The sequence below is a fragment of the Furipterus horrens genome, unplaced genomic scaffold (genome assembly GCF_987537825.1).
Source record: "Furipterus horrens unplaced genomic scaffold, mFurHor1.1.pri manual_scaffold_12, whole genome shotgun sequence".
NCBI classification, from domain to species: domain Eukaryota; kingdom Metazoa; phylum Chordata; class Mammalia; order Chiroptera; family Furipteridae; genus Furipterus; species Furipterus horrens.
The window spans coordinates 65,165,151-65,187,635 of record NW_028327182.1 but is presented as its reverse complement, the minus strand read 5'-3'; the positions used below and the strand labels follow the sequence as shown (position 1 = coordinate 65,187,635).

Here is a 22,485-nt window from a genome sequence, read left to right as displayed (position 1 = left end):
AATGCTGAACTTTTTTTAAATATTCCAAGCAAAAATAACAGGGCCCTTGGAAAGTCATGATGGTGTATTCCTCATTTCTTTCACTGTTAATCGACAAAGAAAATACATAAAGCGGAAGAAGTTAAAAAAGTGAATTTTTCTTCTTCCCTTTGGCACATTATACAGATGTTTCTGTTTCAGAAGATTTTATTTTATAAAAGGTATTTATTTTTTTGGAATTCAGTGAACATTATTATTTCCATGTTAGATTTTTTTTTTAAGTTGAAATCTGAAAGGAGAGAACCAAGATACATAAGGAATTAAACTGCATTAATTTGAGTTATAGAAATCAAATCTTTGTTTCTATAGTACATATTTTAATTCATATCACATTTTTGAATTTGAACTGATGTCAGGGTGTTAAGTAGACAGAGCTTAGTGTCCTGGGTTCTGTGTTTGTACCAAGTAATTATATTTTTATCAGCCTCCTTGTTTTCAACTTAAATGTCTCATTTCCCTTTTTTTTCCCTTTAGACACTCAAAGAGTTGTTAGCCTTGGTAAAGGAAAACAGTAGCCTAGTTTTTGTGTCATTTTTATTTGAATGCACTGGCTTTACTTTCCATACTTCTTCCTTGATTCCGCTTCTTTTAGTTTGTAAGTTTTTTTATGTAATCAACTTCTGGTTCTTTGGAAGACTGTGTTGACCTTAAGGAGACTAATGTATAGGAAGGCTGATCTAAGAAATCAAAATTAGCAGAGCCAGCATATGATGACAGGGTAGAAAAGAATAGTACAAATAGAATGATACTAAGAATTTTCATAAAATGTTTTTTGTTTCATAATCCAATAAGAGTGAATATGTCAAGTGCAGATTTATATAAATACAAGGTTTTCATTCTCGCTAGAAAACTGAACTCTGATTTTCCTGACCCTGTATGATTATTTGTCTCTTTGGAGGACTTCTTTGGTTGAATTTGATAGAAATATTTGCTTTTGAGTGTCCATCAACCCCCTCCAACCCATCCCAGCCCCATCCCAGTAAAGTACACTTTAAAATAGTTTGAAATTTGTATATGTTGATGCTTCATTCTTTCCATTATAACCTAAGAGTTTTCCTTCGTAGTGAAGCTATGATTCTGTAGAACGTTTTTGTGCTGCCCGCATATCTACCCGTTTTGTGAATTCGACCCATATATCAGCAGCAACCCAGCAGTTGACTTCTCCATCTGATTAGCACGTTACTGATATGATAGACTAAACACGGCCAAGATCCAGTGCAGCAGCTTACCCCCTTGGGGGGCAGAGCAATAACAATCAAATGAAGGCATGTTTAAATGCAATATTACTTCCTTCCCCTGGGCACAGCCTTAAAAACACAACCGAAATAGTCTTGCCCTTTTAGTGCTTTACTCACTGGTTCTCTATTTTCTGCTCAGATAGCCAGTATACTATTCCCAGTGAGCAAGAACTGCAGATAAGTTCATATGCAAATTAATGGGAAACCACAGATGTTGGCTGTGTAGTTTTAAAATGTGATGAGGTCTTTTAGGCAGTGTGAACTTGGGGTACTTTTTTGCTGAGCAATGATCTCCACACACTGAAAATCAGGCCCTGGGGGAACAGTATAGTGATTTCAGTATACTCACTATATGCAATTAGATCCCTGAAGCAAAACCTTTTAAAAGCAGGCTATAAAATGGCCATGTATTTTTATTAAACCTATTTTCTAACTAGATGGAGAAACTTTTCTAGTAATTTTTAATTTTATGAAATTATGGGCCAAGAAAAAAAATGTCTGGGCATTAAAAGCTTAGGTATAACAATGTTATTTTTTCTGTCTCTGAGTGATTAAATGCAATTTAATCCATTTAGTAATACTGATTATGGTAGGATTAGATAATGCTGGTAGAGAGATACAAAGGAAAACAACATATAATGAGGTAACAATTTATTTTTACTCTTTTTATGTTAAAAATTCCCAATACATTCCAATCAACACTAAAAATAATTGTGAAATTGTCTTCTGGAAAGGAAATAGGTTGTATTCCCAAGTATTAGCAATTTCTTGTTTTTCAGTCAGCCACTAAACCTTTTAAAGTTTCTTGGTGACTGGCTATTACAGGAGAAATCAGAATATTAGTCTTGTGGCTTTATTTCAGCATTCTTTCCCAGGAAAGAGGCACAATCAGGATAGGATGTTTTGCTATGCAATTTCTCAAGGTGGGGGCAGGAAGACCTCTAGAATTAAAACCACACCCCCTACACTCCCAGATAAGGAGGTGTAGGGAAGAGAGAGGTTAATTTTTACTGTGGAATCCAATATAAAATAAGTTGAAATTACTCCAAATCATTTTATGCTTGCTATAAAGTTGTTTTACCTGCTGAAGTTTCAGCTGGTAGTAACATCTTAAAATAGGATTTTCCTTGACAATTTATTTAGATCATTCCTAACTTAGGACAAAAATATTTTCATGTCATAATATTGAACAGTATTTCAAAATTTAACCCCCTTTTAAATAGCCAGTTATTTGTGTGCTGTTTTAATGTTAGTAATAAAATTTTTAATACCTTCCTGTAACCTTTGCAACTTCCAAGTTGACTTAAAGGGGAAGAAGGAGAGTCCTGTAATGTAGGAGAAAACTGCCCTCGATCATGATGTTCTCTGCCTCTTGGCCAACTCTCCCCATTCACCCCCACCCTTCCCTTTTTTCACACCAACAATAGCTTCAATCGTCAAAGACCTCTGCAAAGGTAGCATCTATGGATTTGCCTCTGTGTATAACACCAGGGCTGTGGAGTCATGCTAGGCATGGCTTTTCTAACCCTCATAATGGAAGGCTGGCCAGAAGGTCCCTAGCCAGAAGGAATGTGTATTGCTTTGGAAATGGATTGTAGTTCCTTCCTTATCTCCTTTTGGGAGTGACTTCTTGTCTTTTGTGACTGCTTCTCGATGTTTTCTCTCTGCCCATACACACTGAGGTAATGTAGTCTAGACTCATGTGCAAGACACTTACCCGCTTTGTCTGGGATCCCTTAAAACAAGTCTTGGACTCAGAGAGGTGCAGTCCTGCTTTTTGCCCATCTACCACCATTGGTGCTCACTATAATGTGAGTAATAAAGGCTATGTCTGCTCCATCCAGTTCTCCTCAGGGATTTTCAGCTTATCCAAATGAGCAGTTGAGATCCCTGGGCTCGACCTGCTCCGTTACAATTGGCGTAGTCATTGGCAGAATTTGGATACCCCAAAAACTCCCTAAGTTGAGTCGACTGTGGGTGATGTTATGCCGAGTTGGGGGATGCTGGAAGGAATCCTGGGATGCCCAGCAAATTCTATGTGCTAAGAGGTGGCAAACCTCCTTGATACATGGGGACCGCTACAGGATTGGGGGGTGTGAGGGGGACTGATACTCCTGCTGGCCTCCGACAAGCTTTGCAGCATGTGGGAGAGCAGGTCGCCCTAGGGAAAAAGAAAGACCTTCTCCATGTTGCAGCTTCTGTGGGCTGATTAATGTTGGCAGTGCTACGGAGGGTAAATGAGAGAGAGACAGAGGCACAGAGGTGAGTGATGTGCATGGAGAAGAGGCACTAAAACTAGAAAGGAACATGCACCTCCTAATGGCAGACAGTAAGATTGCTCTAGAGAGACAATTAGAACAGACCAGTGAGCAATTATGGGACCACAGGACCTAGAATGCTGCTTTGCAGCGTACAGGGATGGCACTAGCACTCACCTGTATATAGGCAATTATGACACAGTCTGACTGGAATCCTCACAAGTGGGATCCTATGGCTGAAAGTGAAAGTGATTCAGATGAAGAAATCATAATAGAGGAGAATGGGGAGGCCATAGAGGGAGAAGAAGGGAAACTTAGGGATCGTCCAAATATGACTCAGAAGATTTAAAACCCAACAGCCATGGCTGCTGCAGGTTGCTCCAGTGTCACCTCCCCAAAAGACCTCGCACACTATGATGCACCCCTACACCCAAGCTAGTAGAGCTGGCTGCTAAGTTCAAACAGAAAGGGTCTGAATCCATCACAGGGTAGCTGTTGTGGCTGTGGCATATAGGGGCTGATGGCATTTTGCTTACAGGGGATGAATTAAAACGTATGTCTTCTGTCACCACCCATTCCTCTCTGAGACAAAGAATTCACGGGGCTGGAGCCCAAGCCAGTCACACAACTACCCTCCTTGTGTGGCTAATGGCTGGCTCTAGGGCAGTGTGGCCTAATGAGGGGGGACCTACCCTCCTCTAACCCACCCTGGATCAGTCTACTAGAACTCAGGCAGTTCATCTGGGAGCTAGGCATGCGACACATCATCTATAACCCACAATCAAATGGGCCAGGTATGAAAGGATTTACTCCAGGACTGAGGGACCAGGTTGTGCAAACAGCACCCCCAGCACCCTGATACCTATTTTGTTCTCTAGGGTGGGCGATTTTGTACAAGAAGTGGCACAGACAGTTGCCAACCTAGGAGAAGTAGAGCTACTGAGACGAAAGAAAGGGAAAAGACAGGTAGAAAAGGACAAGGAAGGAAAAAAGGGAGAGAATGTAACTGTGAAATGTAAGCAGAAACGTCCAGTGAAAGTAACCTGCAGACAATTATGGAATAATCTAGTAAAGACTGGGGTAGATAAAGATAAGATAGACAAGAAACCTGACTGCATTCTTGTAAATCTGTGGCAGTAACTGAAATTTGAGCAACAGTACCAGCCCATAACGAAATCTATTGTTCAAACATTGGAATGGACACTGTCAACTGGAATGGTCCCATCAGCACCTCCAGAGCCGACGCCCTGATTGGCTAACTTCATGGCTGCCCTGCTTGTGGAGTTGCCTCCAGCCCATCCAGACGACTATCCGTGGAGAGGAGTCTGCATAGGGGGATGGCCAAGGGCCCTGTTTTACGGGGCACAGTGGGGACCAGAGGCCGCATGTAGAACTTGCTATTTACTGGTTCCCAAAGTAATGTACTAAGAGTGCTGGCTTTAGCTAATACCGGTGCATAATGTTTTCTTACAATAACCCAGAGAGATTTAGGGGGTCCATAATGGCCATTGATGGCTAAGGAGAACAGTCCATTCTGATAAAGGCTGTAACACTGACTCTTGGAATAGGGCAATTACCACCACACCCCTATAAGGTGTATGTTTCCCCTTTCCCTGAGTATATTCTAGGAATTGACAATTCTAGCTGGCATGCACTTGCAGACCACCATGGGGGAGTTTTGCCTCCAAATACAGGTTGTGAAGGCCATTTTGAGGGGGCATGCCAGACACCCCCATGTCACTTCCCACTCCTTGTTGTATAGTGGCCTCCAAACAATACCACCCTGTGGGTGGCCATAAAGAGATTGGGAAGACCATAGAAGAATTGGCTAAGATGAACATCATCAGACCAGCCCATACCCCCTACAACTCACCTGTGTGGCCTGTGTGAACTTGGTGTATGACTGTAGCTTATAGAGAACTAAATAAGGTAATCACCCCTCCCTTTGCAGCCGTGCCAAACATAGCTAGCCTCCTAGACCAGCTTATCCATGAATTGGGCACATACCGTTATGTGTTAGATTTAGCTAATGCCTTTTCCTCTATTGATATTGATCCTGAAAGCCAGGACCAGTTTGCCTTCACCTGGGAAGGCTGCCAGTGGACATTTACTGTTTTGCCTCAAGGTTACCTTCATAGCCCTACTGTTTTCCACGACCCTGTTGCTGAAGACTTAGTTGCATGGACTGTACCATCTTCTGTGAAACTGTACCATTACATTGATATTATTATGCTGACCTCTTAATCTCTTACAGTTAGAACACACCACTCCTCAGCTGTTGGCTACCCTCCAGGTTCAAGGATGAGCAGTCAATTCCAACAAAATCCAGAGACCTGGATTATCTGTCAAATTCTTGGGTGTTGTTTGGTAGAGTAAGACAAATGTGATGCCTGCTGCCATGAGAGATAAGATTCAGGCTTTCCCCATCCCGAAGAAGCTGAAGCAATTACAAAAATTTTTAGGGTTGTTGGAGTATTGATGGGGTTTTATGCCACATTTAGCTCAGCTAGTGCACCTTCTTTATTGCCTCACCCACAAAGAAGCCATCTTGGATTAGGGGGGAAGAGCGTGACAAGGCCTTTAAGGCTGCTAAGTAAGTGGTGAAGACTGTACAAGCACTGTGGGTCATAGATTAATCTCAGGCATGTGATTTAGTTGTCCACATGCCCACTGAGGGCTATGCTGGTGCCTCTGGCAACAGCAAGGGTGCACCAAGGTGCCAGTTGGCTTCTGGTGCCAGCTGTGGAAGGGGGTGGAGGCTCGATGTAGCCCAATAGAACAACACGTGAACACTGTTTACCAAGTTCTCCTGGCTGCTGAAGTCATCATCGGACCAACTGAGGTTCAAGTACATACAACCTCTTCCATGACTGGGTGGGTACAGGACATTGTAAACTGACCGAAGAGCTCAGTAGCACAGACAGCCACTCTGAGTAAATGGAGTGTGTATCTCCGACAAGAAAGCAAACTAGCCCTCTGAGTCAAGAATTGCAGCAGCTCTTGAGCCTGGTTACTTACCAAAACGTGGGCACAGAGGCGCCTGCTCCTCTTTCCATGCCTGGGGCTATTATTAAAGAAGATGAGCCCCTGTGCCTGAGGACGGCTGGTACACTTATAGATCCTTCCAGGGCCAGCCACTCCCCTGGAAGGCTATGGCCTACAAGCCTAACATGAACAGCATATGGATGAAAGATGGCTCAGGACAAAGTAGTCAATGGGCTGAGATGAGAGCTCTTTGGATAGTCATAATCCAAGAACCTGGGCCAGTGACCATCTGCATAAATAGCTGGGCAGTGTACAGAGGACTGACCCTGTGGCTGCCCTGTTGACAGCAAGATGATTTGCAAATGGCTCAAAAATCCCTATGGGGGCAGGACTAGTGGAAGAACATTTGTGAACATAGTCTGGAAAAGGACATGCAATGGACATCAACTGCTCTGCAGCCCAGGCAATGCCGAGGCCAGCGACCTGGCATGCATCCTCTGGTTGGAAGAGGCTCCAGGAGAAGTCATGGCCAAGTGGCTCCACTGAAAGAGGCACCATGCAGGATAGACAACTTTATGAGAAGTGGTAAAAGCTTGGGGCCTACTGCTTCATTACTCCGATGTTGTCATGACCTGTCAGCAATGCATCATCTGTGCAGAGAAGCACCCTTGCTGGCTGTCCCAAGATACAGGTGGCCTGTGATGGGGGGGGACACCCTGCTGACCCACTGGCTGGTTGACTACATTGGCCCCCTACCACTATCTGAAGGCCCATGTTATGCCTTGATACGTGTGGGCACGACTACTGGCAAGGCCTAAAGCAGCAGTGTGCTGCCTATGGGACCCCAGATATCATTGAAAGTGATCATCGCACCCATTTCACAGTACATTAAGTACAACTATGGGCAGATGCCCTCAATGTAGATTGGAGATTCCATCTACCATACAGCCCCACTGGAGCTGGCCTCATTGAAAGGTACAACAGCCTCTTGAAAAACCCCCTGAAGACTGACTCTAGCTCATTCTAGGAGTGGAACACCTGCTTTTCTGACTGCCTGGGAACTTTGAATGAATGGCTTAGGGTAGGACAAGCATCTCCCAGAGCCTTCTCACTAAACCTTAGACAGCACCTAATTCACCTGCAGTTAAGTACATGGGAACCTCTGCTACGTCCTGGGCTGGGACAACAAAATATCACCCTTAGACTCTGCTCTGGAAACTTCTTTATACAGTGGGCCAGTATGCTAGCAGCTGTCAGCAGCTCCTCTGATTGTTTGGTCTGCACTGAATTTCTCACTGCTGCCTCCATCAGCCTACCATGGTGGAGCCACCCTGTGAACAAGACACCTTGGGACTGGCTTTAAGGATGGAAAGCTCCTGACCCCCTCTTCAAGGTGTTTTCCCTTGTGAGGGAACAGGCCAACTGCACCAAGCCATGGCTTCCATATGCAGTTTGGGACGGTGTGGAGTGGCTGTCAGCGTTACAGGTAGAGAGGTGCAACAATCCATGCCCACATGTATTGAACACAAAAATGGTACTGTAAATGAGACTGTTCAGTTCGTGGAGCGGATACCAACAGCCCTTTGCAAGAAGATAACGGTAATGACTACTACAGACCATTGGGGGCAGTCTACTAGTAAGGCACAGGCTCATCCTGTCCAGTGGGTAGCCCTGTGAGCCTGTGGACTGGGTGTTGCACATGGGGAGAACCATATATCCCAGGGCTAGTGTTAAATACTCTTCCAAATGTCCCTCAAAATTGGGACTCATTTCCAACACGCTGTTGAGTCAAGCACTCTGACTGGTGGTTCTACCACCTAACCATTTTTGCAGGTACTATTCTAACCCAGGAATCCATTAGGACCCTAGTAAATTACCCTACAGTTGCTCTTGACCACACCAGACATACTATAGTTCTGGTTCCTGATGACATAACTCAAGTGAGGAAAGTTGTGCTGCAGAATAGAATGGCATTAGGCTTACTCACTGTGCCCAGGGAGATACCTATACCATTCTGCACACCGAGTGTTGCGTATATATATCTGATAATTCTCACAATGTATCGCAAGCCTTAGAGAAGGAAAACTCTGACTCCAAAAAACCTCCGCTGCCTTGCGGCATACCTCTTCAGGGGAAAGGCTAAGGGAGTAAACCCCAACAGAAAATCCGGAGCCGAAGTCCCTAAGGCGGTTTGACGTTGTAGTCAACACCGGCAACTCCTGCGGCGCACCTGAAGCCAAGCTGTATTGACTCCGTCTTTCCCTTGGACCCTTCAGCTGCGAAGAGAGGGGGGGTCTGCTGCATGGGCAACAGCAGACCCTCCATATCACCCTGCCCAGGCTCTGTAGCTTCAGCTTCACTGGAGAGGACACTCCAGCGTCATGGCAAGATGTCGATTCAACACGGGAGGAGACAGATACCGTGTCACTCCCGAGTTGGACTGCACAGCCATTCTTGGCGGTGCAGATAGACTCTTAAGAAGCTACACCATCGTCTCTCGAGACGGACGGCTGCCGACGATCGCAAGCCTTAACTGCCCTAGGAGGTGAGATTAATCATATATTAGCCATAGCCTCTGACTCCTTTACAACTTGGTGGAATTCTCTGTTCTTGGTGGCATTCCCTTCTCCTAGGTCTCTTTGGGTTTTGTCTTGGCATTGTTGGTCTTAGGGTGTAGCCTTTACTGTATCTGTGGTACATGGATGCAGTGTGCCAACATGCTCAGCACACAGGTCCCCTATCAAAAAAATGTAATGTGAAGAATGTGAGGTAGAGGAGCAATGTTGGGGTGGAGTGTGGGCTCGTACTGGACATGGCTCTGCCAACCCTCATAATGGAAGGCTGTCCAGAGGACCACTGGCCAGAAGGAATATGTATTGCTTTGGAAATGGATTATAATTCCCTCCTTATCTCCTTTTGGGAGTGGTTTCTTGTCCTGTGTGATTGCTTCTTGGCTTTTTCTCTCTGCACATACACACTGAGGTAATATAGTTTAGAGTCACACACAAAACATATGCCCCTTTGTATGGGACCCCTTAAAACAAGCCTCAGGCTCAGAGAGGTGCGGCCCTACTTCACTGATCTGCCGCAGTCGGTGTTCACTGTAATGTGAGTAATAAAGACTGTGTCTGCTCCCTCCAGGAGGGTTGGGGTTTTTTCTGCTTATCCGAATAAGCAGTCGAGGTCCCTGGGCTCGAAATCCTGCGTTACAAGGGCTTAAAGACTCTTTTATCCCCATGGAATAAACCAAATTTAACCTTTTAAAGATGCAATGCAGTTTCATTCTCACAACATTCCTCCTACTATCTTATAGTCAGTGGTTGATAAATTATAGATCATAATTTAATTGAATACTTGTAGAGTTCTTTATATTTGGGTGTTATTTGGACATCATTTTGGGTGAACCACAGGGAACTCTGCACAAAGGCTTTAATATTGAAAAAAGGCATTGACTTACAAATAAAATCAAAAGAAAAAGTCACTCTAATTGTGGGCATTTCTTGTGCTTCCAGGTTCACAAAATAGTAGTAGTCAGTAGTTTCTATCTCTGCAGATACCATTTTTTATTATATTTCCCAGTGATTCTTATCTTCCCTGCCTTGTTTTACTCTTTCTGCTGTTCTTTTTTTTTTCTTCTATAAGACCTAAATCTCTGACCTTTTCCTCTAGAGATTAAAATAAATCTATATTTTCCCCCATTCTTTTCCCTGTGCATTACCCTTCAGCTCCCATTTTAAGCATTTGTCAGCTGGTGTTAAGCAAGAAAAAGTTAGTCATTTAACTTTGAGTTTGGGTACTTATGTATATGGGTAAATTTATGTGTATATGAATTAAAAACGTTAAGATTTCATTTGATCTAAGTAAACTAAACCTTTGAAACTAGCAGCCAAAATAAGACATCAATTTTCTAGCTTTTTTCCTGTATAAAAACATGTTTTAATTTTTGAGAAGGATCAAATGAGAAAAATAAATAATTAAGTAAAGATTATAGTGCTGCTCTATAATTATCCAAAATTAATGTATGCTCATAGATATGCATACTATTCTAACTCTTTAAGAGAAAGGGGCGCTTTAAAATTTTGGCACATATTTAGAGAGGAGGGAAATGGGAAAGAGTAGAATAAAGAAATGTGGGGGAGTGATTTATTTATATTCACATTTTTTTAGTTTTTAAGTATTTGTTTTAGCTTATCTGCCAAACATTTTATCAACAATCTGCAAAAGGCTACTATCTACTTTCTATCCCCCAAAATTATTATGGCAACTTTTGCACAGTTTCCCAGGAGAAACTCAGTGTCAGCAATAGCAGGAGAATGAGATATGATTGTGAGACTGAGAACTTAAGGAAACACTTAGATAAGCAAAGAGATATTTATACATACAAGAGGTAGCCATTGTTTTTAAGGAAAATAGTGAAAGTAAAAGTCAACAACTCAGGAGTACAAAGACAAGTAAATAGTGTCTTATTTTCTAGCTCATTTAATTATCCTCAATATACATATTTTATACACGCATCCAGGATTTGTTTACTGGCTCACCGTTGAAAAACAAACAGCCCATTAAAAAATAGTGTTGTTGGGGTTTATTTTTACCAAAAAGTCTGTCCCTTTCTCAGTGCCTTTAAAAGTATGTTTAGTGGACAAGACTTTGATAATCAAAGTAGAGAACAATTTACATTGCAGAAAGGTATTATGAAACACTTCTGTTCCTTGCCCCTTGAACTTTGGAGGAATAAAAATGTCTAGCACTTTCTTTTCTCTTCTGGAACTTGACCTGTAATTTAAATCCTGTTCCTCAGTACCTGCCAGCCTATCTTTTTACAGCTTTAGTTACAAAGCAATTCAGAGGACAGAACAATAATGTGTTTAAATGGAGTAGAGCATAGACTGTTTAAAAAGAAATGCTGAAAGTGGTCAGATGTTCTGTCCTTCCTCCTCTGTCCCTCTTGAAGTGAAAAGGAAATGAGGCAAATGGCTGCTAGAACCCTTGCCTTATATATCCTGGTTTTCCGCAGGACCCTAATAGAGCAGAGGGTCCCCCTCTGCCCATCCAGAGTTGTCCTAAAACAGGGAACTTGGTTGAAGAGTTTGACCAAGGCCAATGTTGGTAATAATAACACACACATTCTTTCTGGTCAACTACAAAATGAGGGGGACAAACTTTAGAATCTGAAAAACTGAACTCTAGTATACTTCTTAAACTGAAAGCTGGGAAAGAAGAAAGAGGGTGTGGGAGTCTCTCAGTGTTTACAGAACTTGGATGCTTGACAAACAGGACACATCAAGCTAATTGTTCTTGAAGCAGGAAATCTGTAGTAGAGGAAGCAGGTGTTGTGTGATGATTACCACGTTTTGAAATTATCGTATTAACTATTTTGCTCTTTTAGGATTGACCCCGAAATAGTCAGTAATCTTTTCGGAAGATGCTGTTCCTTTTATCTATATACTCTTACTAAATCAGTTGATTATAATGGAAGAAGAAAGTACTTAAGTAAATTTGAAACTAGATAGCATACATGTGGCAGTGTTGACAGTATCCATTTTTTTCTTTCTTTTTTTCATTTATTTTTGACTTTCAGCATCCCATACGTTTAGAAAACTTGTAACTAAGAGTGATTCTTATTTTTCAAATTGTTTTCAGACATTTCATGTTCATGTAAAGTTGCCTTATTGATTTCCTGATTTTTCTTTATTTTTTTGTTTTGTCCATTTTATTTTTAATCAGCTACATCAAATGGGTCTTTGGAGGGCCTGGATAACCAGGAGGGAGGGGTGTGCCAGACAAGAGCCATGAAGATCCTCATGAAAGTTGGACAAGGTAAAGACCATCTGCTGCTTCATGAAGCCACTATAATCTGGTTGAGCCCCCCAGCTAGTGTGGCACCAGTATTGTTAACACTCGCCTTCAGTCATTCTTCAGTTTAGTTTTGAAAGCAAACCTTTCTCTGCACCTTGAGCCACTGAGATTTCCTCAATTCATTGTAACAGACTTCTTTTATTGGAGATGCAAGTTAAGGTCAGCCAGGTAGAATGTCTATTGCCATATATGTGTGTGTGTGTATATACACACACACACACACACACACACACATATATATATATATTTCTTTTTTTCTTCTTCAAAGCAAAACACCTCTATGGTTCAAAAGTAAAATATCCAGAATGAAAACTAAGTTTCTTCATTTTTGCCCATTTCTGCATCTTGACTACAAAGACTTTTGTTTGTTGAGCTTTTCCTTTATAGATAACTGATTGTGCAGGAAAAAAAATCATTCTTCTAATTAGAAATTGGTATAGTAGTCAATCAACTTGCTCAGTTAAATTGAAATGTCATCTGCAAAGCTCTGTCTGCCAAATGCAAGAATCCCTCTAGTTTCCACAGATGGCCTCACAATCTAAAACCCTGAAATAACTAGTATAACTTTTGTTTTAAAAGGAACATAATATTCTTATATTTCATAGTAGTTTGCATAATCTTATGTTCACTGCTATTCATGCCTCTTAAGATATATATCCATATCCAAAACCTAGATCTTATCAGATGTCTGTGCTGTAAGTAATCATTTGTTTTTCATATAGATGCAAGTTCCTCTGGGTCAACCAGGCATAATGATCCAACTAGACATCCAGAACTAGAAGCTGGTACAAATGGAAGAAGTTCAACAACAAGTCCTTTTGTCAAGCCAAATCCAGGTATAGAAGCATGACCTGTGTGTATAGGTCTGTGTGCACCATACACTTAGTATCTCAAGAAGTAGAACAGATTTGAAGTACCTGTGCACCAGCGGGATTAAATTGTAATTACTGAATACAGTAATCTTTGCTCTCAATTAGCTGTTATTAATTACTAAGTAAGAAAAAATAATCTGTTCCCACAAAAATTCTACATTCAAAAAAGTGGAATTCATCATATGTAAGTGCCAATTATTAGCACTACTTTCTCAGAGCAAAGTTATTTCCATTGGCTGATGCTTTCTTATGCTGGTGGCAACATTAGCTTACAGTTGATGTTAATGTATATATAATTAATGTTCTAATCCCTCATCTAATTATATCTAATCCACAAAGTACCCGACTGATCCTTTTCTACATTTTAGATGGTAACATCTTAAAATATTATATAATGCCATGGTTTTTAGGTAGTTATTGTAGAAAAACTTTTTATACATTTTCAGTGTAATATAAAATATTAAACAAATTCCTGGCAAAAGTTTAGGATACCAGACAAAATTGGCTGTCATTTAACTTTATTTTCTTAACAGTCTTTGAACAAATAGCTATGTATTTGTTACCATGCTAATAAAATTTTTGTATGGTAGTTGAACAGCCATCAGCAGTTTTGTATTAGGGATCTGTATACCTGGTTGATAGTCATGTGAATTTATCATTTGTAGCAATATTCTGTCTCTTTCCAAGTGTCAAGGAAGGAAGTTTTTATTTCTAACTTTTAGTGACAAGATGTGTCAAATTCTTGTGACAAACTGATAAATGGATAAGATAATGGTGCCAGCTGATTTTTTAATGCTTAACATTTGGGTTGGCAGTCTCTTCAGCATGAGTTTCTGCTGCTTTCCAAATATATTTTAAGTGTAAATCAAATAATACAGATGAGTTATAAGTTGAACATTCTCCCAGCTCCATTACTCCTTGGCATTTCTGTGCCACCCTTTGGGTAGGCAGGGCTTGTCTGGAGAAGGCAGGGGCTTTGGATTCCCAGGAAGCCACCATTTCTAGAGGAAAGCAGGGGATCAGTGCAGGTTGAGCGGCAAACACTGACAACCTAGAGAATCGACCACTTCCTTTTTTACCCTTGCTGTGGCCGCAGGCTGGCTGACATGGGTTAAGGCATGAAGCAAGATCAAGGGCTGACTGTCACAGCCCATCCACACGGTTGATAGATGATGATGTATGAAAAGGAAACAATGTGATTTGGGAGCAGCATGAAAATCTGACCTAGAGCCATGTCTCCTTTCACATTAATTGCTGACTTCTGCCTTTTACATTTAGCTATTAAATGAGGTAATTGGTTTGTCAAAGTCTAGCTGCCATTTAAATCTTCAGCCCTGCTTAATTTTCATGTTTTTCAAGGGCCCTGAGAGCAGCTTGTCAACAGTCGGGGCAGCGATAACTGTTCTGTTTCTTTTTCAACCTGTGCAGGTCAGAGCACAGATGGCAACAAAGCCGAACATTCTGGGAACAATATCCTCGGTTCCGAAGTGGCCTTATTCGCAGGGATTGCTTCAGGATGCATCATCTTCATCATCATCATCATCACGCTGGTGGTCCTCTTACTGAAGTACCGAAGAAGACACAGGAAGCACTCACCGCAGCACACGGCTACACTGTCCCTTAGCACGTTGGCCACGCCCAAGCGCAGCGGCAACAACAATGGCTCGGAGCCCAGTGACATTATCATTCCATTGAGGACTGCAGACAGTGTCTTTTGCCCCCATTATGAGAAGGTCAGCGGGGATTATGGGCACCCCGTGTACATAGTCCAAGAGATGCCTCCACAGAGCCCAGCGAACATTTACTACAAGGTCTGAGACTTGGCGGTGCCTTCGCTTTCCCGGAGGAAACTTGCTGTCCCGCTGCCGCCAGCCTGTGCAGGGTTGGATGACCCCTTGTGTCTCAAGTGGACTGAAGCACAGCGGGGAAGAGGGAACACTCCTTCTCAGAAGAGCCCCGTTGAGTTGAACAGCTTACCTAGTCTGTAGCGTTTCGGCCAAGGTGAATACAGATGCTCACCGACAGCTGGAAGACTTGTGTAGAAGTTGCCCATTAGGACTGTGGCACTTGCCTCACACCTCTCATCCTTGAAGCCATGTGCCGCAGTCACTCAGGCCTACACTAAAGCCAAGGGAAGACAGAGTGGTTGGTGGACAAGAGAGCCTTGAGCATCCTGGTTAGGTGCCCCAGGATGCCATGCCTGAAAATGCCGTCTTCTGCCTCGGGTGTGCTCCTCGACTTGTCTCACAGACCTCTGGCTGAGTGGGGCTTGTAAAGCACTCTAGCTTTTAGTCCTCACTGTTGCACACTCCTGTTATCCAGGGCTTTGTCATATTTCACATGAGATTTCCTCTCACACCACATTCTGCATCACTAATGGAACATTAATGTTTGGAGTCTCTTGCTCCAACCATTTGCAACAACAGCTACAGTTGAATGGTAATAATATAATACATTTATAGAAATTGTGTTTGCTAAGAAGGAGCCTTCCAGCCAGATACTAGGCTGTCAGTGAGGAAGACTAGAAGTTGGTGGAAGGGAGTGGGCTGGGAGAAAGGGCTGTCTTGCAAACACAAGTCAACGCTGCTGCCTCTGAAACAAAGTTGAGAAACGAGGATAAAAACCAATTGGGTAGCACAGCACTTTGGTTTCACTAAGATTTTAAGACGTAAGTAAGAGACACAAAAATACACACACAGTGGCTTAGGGTGCATTTAAGAAATTCACTCTTATCAATAGCAATGTGCAGGGAAAAAAGTCCCTCCTCACTGGGTGGAACAAAGGAGCATTGTTGGTAGAGGAGCAGGCTTGGAGAAGGAAGGGAGAAAGCAGGCCGCTGACGGGAGATCCCGCAGGACCACTGTGGTACAGGCAATAAGATGTACAGCTCTGATGCTGTAGGGAAGTCAGTCTGCTTTGGATGATGTTTAAAGCAGACTCAGCTGCTATACTTATCACATTTTATTAAACACAGGGAAAGCATTTTGGAGAATAGCAGAGAGCCAAATCTGACCTAGTAGTTTAAAAGCCAAAGGTCAAACAGGCTGCAATTTCATCATCATTGACATCATTAAATAATTCTCATATATAAAAGGTAGGTCAGATTCCCCTGTCCCCCCAGTGCCCCTTCCCCACCCTAATCCTCCCCAATTGAGCCTTACGACACTTTAGTTTATGGCGGTGCTGTCCAGGCTTCGGGAACTGCAGTGTAGGTACTGAGCGAGGCCATGCACGGGTGCTCTGTGTCAAGGTGAAGCACATATGGCAAACCTCTTAGAGTCCTTAAGACAGAAATAAATTATGTCAAGGGGGAGAAGGAGAGTAGGACGTATTTATAATAGGTATATAGAACACAAGGGATATAAAGTGAAGATTTTTACTAATATATATTTTAAAATTGCACACAATATACACCAGAAGATGTGAAATTCATTTGTGACAATTAAGTGGTCCCAATGCTCAGTGCATAAAAAAAAAAAAAAATTGGACAGCTTCTTCTGGGAAAAACAACATCACTCCAAATATAACAATAATGAGAGCAAATACAAAAATAACCAAGTCCTCTGAAGGTATCTCACGTAACTGTAGACTAGGAAATGCAAGCCCCAAATACCAGGAAATCGATGTTACTGCATCATATATTTGACAATGACAAGATGTTCCGGCATTTATTTTCTGTGTTGTGTTTTCCCTTGCCTTATGGCTGAAGTGTTCACTAGAATCCACCAGGTCACATCGAGGGGGGTTCAGCTCAAAGTTCAGCTTTAACCTCCCTCCTCCCTCCTCCCTCCCCTTCCCCCCAACCCCTCTCTTTTGGGAAACAAAACCAGTAAACAGGAAACCTACTTTTTATGTGCTATGCAAAATCAACATCTTTAATATAGGCCTGTTACTATGGTAACACTTTGCTTTCTGAATTGGGAGAAAAAAAATGTAGCAACAGCATTTTAAGGTTCTCGAACCTCCAGTAAATATCTGCAAAACTGAGTTGCAAGAGAAATTATTCTTCTGTTTCCTGAACCTGAAAATGATGTTGGTCCAAAGTGTGTGTGTGTGTGTGTGTATGAGTGGGCGTGTGGTATACATGTGTACATATATGTATAATATATATCTGCAATATATATTATATATATATCTATATCATATTTCTGTGGAAGGTTGCCATGGTGATCAGCCACAGTACATATGTAATTCTTTCCATCACCCCAACCTTCTCCTTTATGTGCATTCGTACAAGATTTTCTTGTAAGCCATCAAAAATTACCTTTAGGATGGGGAGAGGGGCAAGAAGGGGAAAAATGGGAAATGGTCTGATTTTAATGAAATCAAATGTGTGTATCATTGGTTGGCTACATTTTGGTTCTATGCTAAACTGTGAAAAATCAGATGAATTGATGAAGAGTTTACCTGCGACCAGTTGAAGTGTTCTGTGCGTCTGTTTTGTGTCTGGTGCAGAATATGACAATCTACCAACTATTCCTTTATTTGAAGTTGGTTTAGCTTTGGAAAGTTACTGTAAATGCCTTGCTTGTATTATCATCTGTAGTCACCCGACTTTGGAATTTGCACCATAATGTTTAAGTGAAGATGCTGTAAATAGGTTCAGATTTTACTGTATATGGATTTGGGGTGTTACAGTAGCCTTATTCACCTTTTTAATAAAAATACACATGCAAACAAGACAAAATGGCTTTTCTTACCCAGATTGTGTACATAGAACAATGTTGGTTTTTTATAAAGTCTAAGCAAGATGTTTTGTATAAAATCTGAATTTTGCAATGTATTTAGCTACAGCTTGTTAAACGGCAGTGTCATTCCCCTTTGCACTGTAATGAGGAAAAAAATGGTATAAAAGGTTGCCAAATTGCTGCATATTTGTGCCGTAATTATGTACCATGAATATTTATTTAAAATTTTGTTGTCCAATTTGTAAGTAACACAGTATTATGCTTGAGTTATAAATATTTTTTCTTTCTTTGTTTTATTTTAATAGCCTGTCATTGGTTTTCAGTCTGCTTTAGTTCCACATTGCAATTAGCCCCCCAAAAATGAAATCTGTGAAGTCATATTCCATGTCTGTTTCAAATTGAATTTGTTCTTAAAAAAATAAAATATTTTTTTCCTATGGAAAAAGTGCCTTCAAAGTATTCTCCTTTTCTTTTGTTTTCTTCTCATGTCGTTGTTTGTTTTAATTTACCTTCTACCTTATTTCTCTATTATGATAGTTATCTGGAGCCTTCTGCCTGTGGGCATTTCTGTGCCCTTTTTTCAAACAAATCAGGACAGGCACATAATGGGAGTGCTGATCTTGCAAAGAGCCATGAGGCCACTGGTTTCCCCATAAAATGATTGAACTCATACAAGTATTGTTTGATCATAAAGTTATATAAAGCCCTAATCATCCTGAACAGGAAATGGCTCTAGTTTCACCTAGATTGCAGTCTAAACAGTAAACCTACGAAGTAAGCTGTGAGAGAAAAGGGAGGGAAATACACTTTGGTTATCTCAATGCTTAATCCAGATTGATGTAGTTTCCATTCAAGCAAAGCAGTTTGCTATTGACAGCTTCATTTTTCTTCTCGGAAATAATCTCAGAGAAAGGAAAAAGTCAAATGTTCTTTGTAAAATTTTAACATTGATAAAAGCATGTTTTATGATACTGGATTGAGGCAAGCCAGAGGCCAGCAATGACTTTAACTACACTTTCAATACTGGCCTTCCTGGGGAAGGTGACCAAGGTGACCTGGCACTCCACTGGTTGGGAGGGTTTTGTTTTCCCTTGCTCTTGTGGTGTTAATACTGGTCACCAGACTTAGAGACTTCTATCGACATTATTTCAGGTTAATCTTTACCACAAGGAGTGAGGTATTTTAGGTAGGGAGGATAGGAAAGGCTACTCTAGTAAGGAAGTGATCCAGAAGATTTTTCCAGGCCCAACTGACTTGCCCAAGATCTAGTAAATGTAGATTTATATGTTTCAGAAGCCCCTCAGGGGATTCTGCTGAAAGGCTGGTTTTAGAAGCAGGGGTCTTGCTGCATCTGCCTAGCACAGTGCTTGGACCAAAGAAGTGCTTGTCAAATGCTTTCCTTCCTAAAACACAAAAACTCCAGAGGCCCACAATTTAGTTGATGCCAGAATAGTAATTTCACCTTCTGTATTTTATTCTGCTGCATCTATCCTCCATTGCAAATCTGAGTTTAGGGGCACAATTTATAGCCAAGTCACTAAGTTGAATGCTCCACTCTGTATACCAAAATCACTAATGATTAGTTTGGGTAAAAACAAAACAAAAACAGAAGTACTGCATTTTCAACATTCACTTTGTGGCCTCTTACAATTTAAATGACCAAATACACCATGTCATTGTTTCCACTTTGTTTTCAAAACTACATTTTCCAAATCGAGTAAGCCAAACTCAGACGAAAAGGGGACGAAATGGGCCCCGTTGTTTTTCTTTTCATCTGGCGAGGAGTCTCACACAGAGACACTTCTCGCAGAGCTTGTACAATCAGACGCTCTTGGTGCTGAGAGGTGAACCTGCTATTGCAACAGCACTGCACTGCATCTCGGAGTGTCGTCAGGGCCAGCTAGCCACTCTTCAGAACAACTCTTGCTGTTGTCAATTCCATTTTTGGTTAAACAGTTGCCCATTCAAACCAAACACTGTGCTAAAGATTCATGATGGAACATGAGAAAAAAAAATCAATAAAATATCAATCACAGGACTGTGCAGCTTACTGTCAGCTCTGTGCCCAACCCTGAGAAGAATCAGCAAAAGCTAGAAAGTAAAATCCAGAGGAATAAAACTCAATTTCTGAATGCATGTAGAAAAGAGTGATAACTGCTTTTTGGTTGGGTAGCAAATAGGACTTTAGGTGCCTCAGAAGGAGACAGAAGTGCTGTGTAATATAAGGACACTAACCTGGGTGTTCTGCTTTTGTTTTTGTTTTCAGAGGATTATGTTTATGATACTTATACTATAGACATACCTGAAGGCAAATTTTCAGTGTTGTAATAGAAAAGAGTATTTTCTACCCTTCATTTAAGTACAGAAGCATTGATTGAGGGATATTAACATACTGTATTTATTTGTAACAATGTATAGCACACGAGGTAGATGAAACTATTTTTAGTGATTAAACTGTGCACCAAAAGCTAAAGATACATTTATTCACCTCAAGATTTTAATACTGTGATAAATTGATTAATAGACTCTCCTAAAAACAATTCTTTGTATGAAGTTAATTATATTTTTAAAAAAACAACCACCCCCCTCATAAAAAACCTCCACATATATAACTACAAAGCATTAGTTGATAAAATGTGTTAAATGAATGGAAGGTGAGACCTGGTTCCCAGCTCTATTTTTGCTGCTGATTGCTCCATGTCCTGTCAGCAAATCCCTCCTCAGTCTCACCTATAAAATAAGAAGGTGGGACTCTGATATATTAACTTTTTCCAGGATTTGAAGCACAGCCATCAGCATTTTCAGCTGTATAGAAGTATCTTTTTTTTAAGTATATTTTATTGATTATATTGTTACAATAGTTCCAATTTTTTCCCCTTTGCTCCCCTCCACCCAGCACCCCCCTTCCCCGACAATCCCCTCCCCAAGTCCATGCCCATGGCTCACCCTTTCACATATTCTTCTTCCTTTTTAAAAAATAATTAATTAGTTAAATATTTTAACAATAAAAAATAACAATCCCTCCCTCTCAGACTTAAGACCCTTTACAATCTTATAAAGGGCAATGGACGAAGGTCTCGAGCTCCTCTAGCTGCTTCAAGCTGGACATGGTCGTCGTCCTACCTACCCTTGGGTCAAGAAATCCCTAATAAGAGTGGGAGTGTGGAGGGGAGGGTGGACTTCCCACAAGGGGAAGGATTGTGCAGACTCCAGGTTGGTTGGCTGTCTCTGGACAACGGCATGCTTGGTTTAACAGGCTGGCATCCTTGTTGTATTCTGGGGGCAACAGGGTTAAAGGACATCATTCAATCCGTAACCACTAGATGACAAAAGACAGGTATTAATTTTTCAATGTCCCACATTAGGGAAAAGAAGGATTTCTTTGGAGGAAGGTATGCCAGGTACATCTCACCTGTACAAAACCCTTTTGCCCATTATACTTAGTTTGGACTGAGGGAAATATTTTAGGTTTCCCCCCTCTCAGACCTCTGGGCTCTTTCTGTCCAAGCCATTAGGATAGAAAAGAGAAACCAGTTTTAAAGTGAAGCCCACAGACCACCCCGTTCTTCACCAACCCAGCCACTTAGTTCAGCCAAACCATTGAGTCTCAGGAGGCAGCAATGCAGACAGGATTAAGTGAGGCCTATACGTACAGACAATCACTCAGGTAATGAGATCGTAGGCTTATGCCCTTTGAAAACAGAAAACACATGTTAATTTATGTAACATAACCCACATACAAGTCTCTAAATCTGTAGGACTGTCTTATCGGAAAGACATCCAGTTGCAAGGCATTTGACATTCTTCTTGACTGTAAATTAAACATCTTTGATAATGCCACAGACATAGTTTAACTTTCAAATGAAAACAAATTTTAAATGAAAAGAAACTTTAAAGATGGTTAGCTGCAGTACTTTATAGTCTACCACTGGGCATTGTGATCTTCCTTGAATCGTGATTTTTCTCCCTAAGATTACCCTCCTTGTCATTAAAGGGACTGCATTAAGTTCATTTTTAATTTATCCTGTTCATTTGCATAAACACAACAAGAGCAGCAAATGATCACTTATGATCTTTAGTTCTGCTTTGCTGGAACTTACGCAAGGAACATTTAGGGTGACCTTCAGTCTGCCCTTCAGGGCACAGAAGTTGAGCCACATACCTGGCATTCAGCCTTGCCTGTTAACACCTGTCTTTTCCAGGTCCTCCTGGTTTTCCATTGTGCCTTAAGGTCCCTTCTAGCCATCTTTCAGGAAAACAACCTTCGTTCCTTCCCTGGAAAGATTGCTATGGACCACTCATCCATCCAAGGTACCAGGCCTTTTATCTCGTGGACTTTTATTACCTTTGAAAGTCAGTCCCAGTTCCTCAGGGCGTTTTAGTAACAACCAAAGCCCAAGCATGTCTCCTTTAGGCATGACATTCCAGTCAAAGTCTTAGTCAAAAAATCGTTATTAACAACTGGTCTTATTAGTTTTATGCAAAGAAACTTAGGTCATTACTTACTTCTTTAGAATGCCAAATTCTGGAGGGATCAGATAGGGAGAAA

At 41.3% G+C, this 22,485-nt stretch overlaps 1 protein-coding gene across 1 annotated transcript in view; it reads left to right on the top strand.

Moving 5' to 3' along the window:
* EFNB2 (ephrin B2) overlaps window positions 1-16,736 on the top strand; it is a 49,022-nt gene extending 32,286 nt beyond the window's left edge. The window contains exons 3-5 of the mRNA XM_090258558.1: window positions 12,245-12,337; window positions 13,099-13,212; window positions 14,677-16,736. Of these exons, the coding sequence (XP_090114684.1) occupies window positions 12,245-12,337; window positions 13,099-13,212; window positions 14,677-15,065 (596 nt within the window). The 3' untranslated portion in view covers window positions 15,066-16,736. The remainder of the gene's footprint in view (window positions 1-12,244; window positions 12,338-13,098; window positions 13,213-14,676) is intronic.
* Window positions 16,737-22,485: the final 5,749 nt, after the last annotated feature.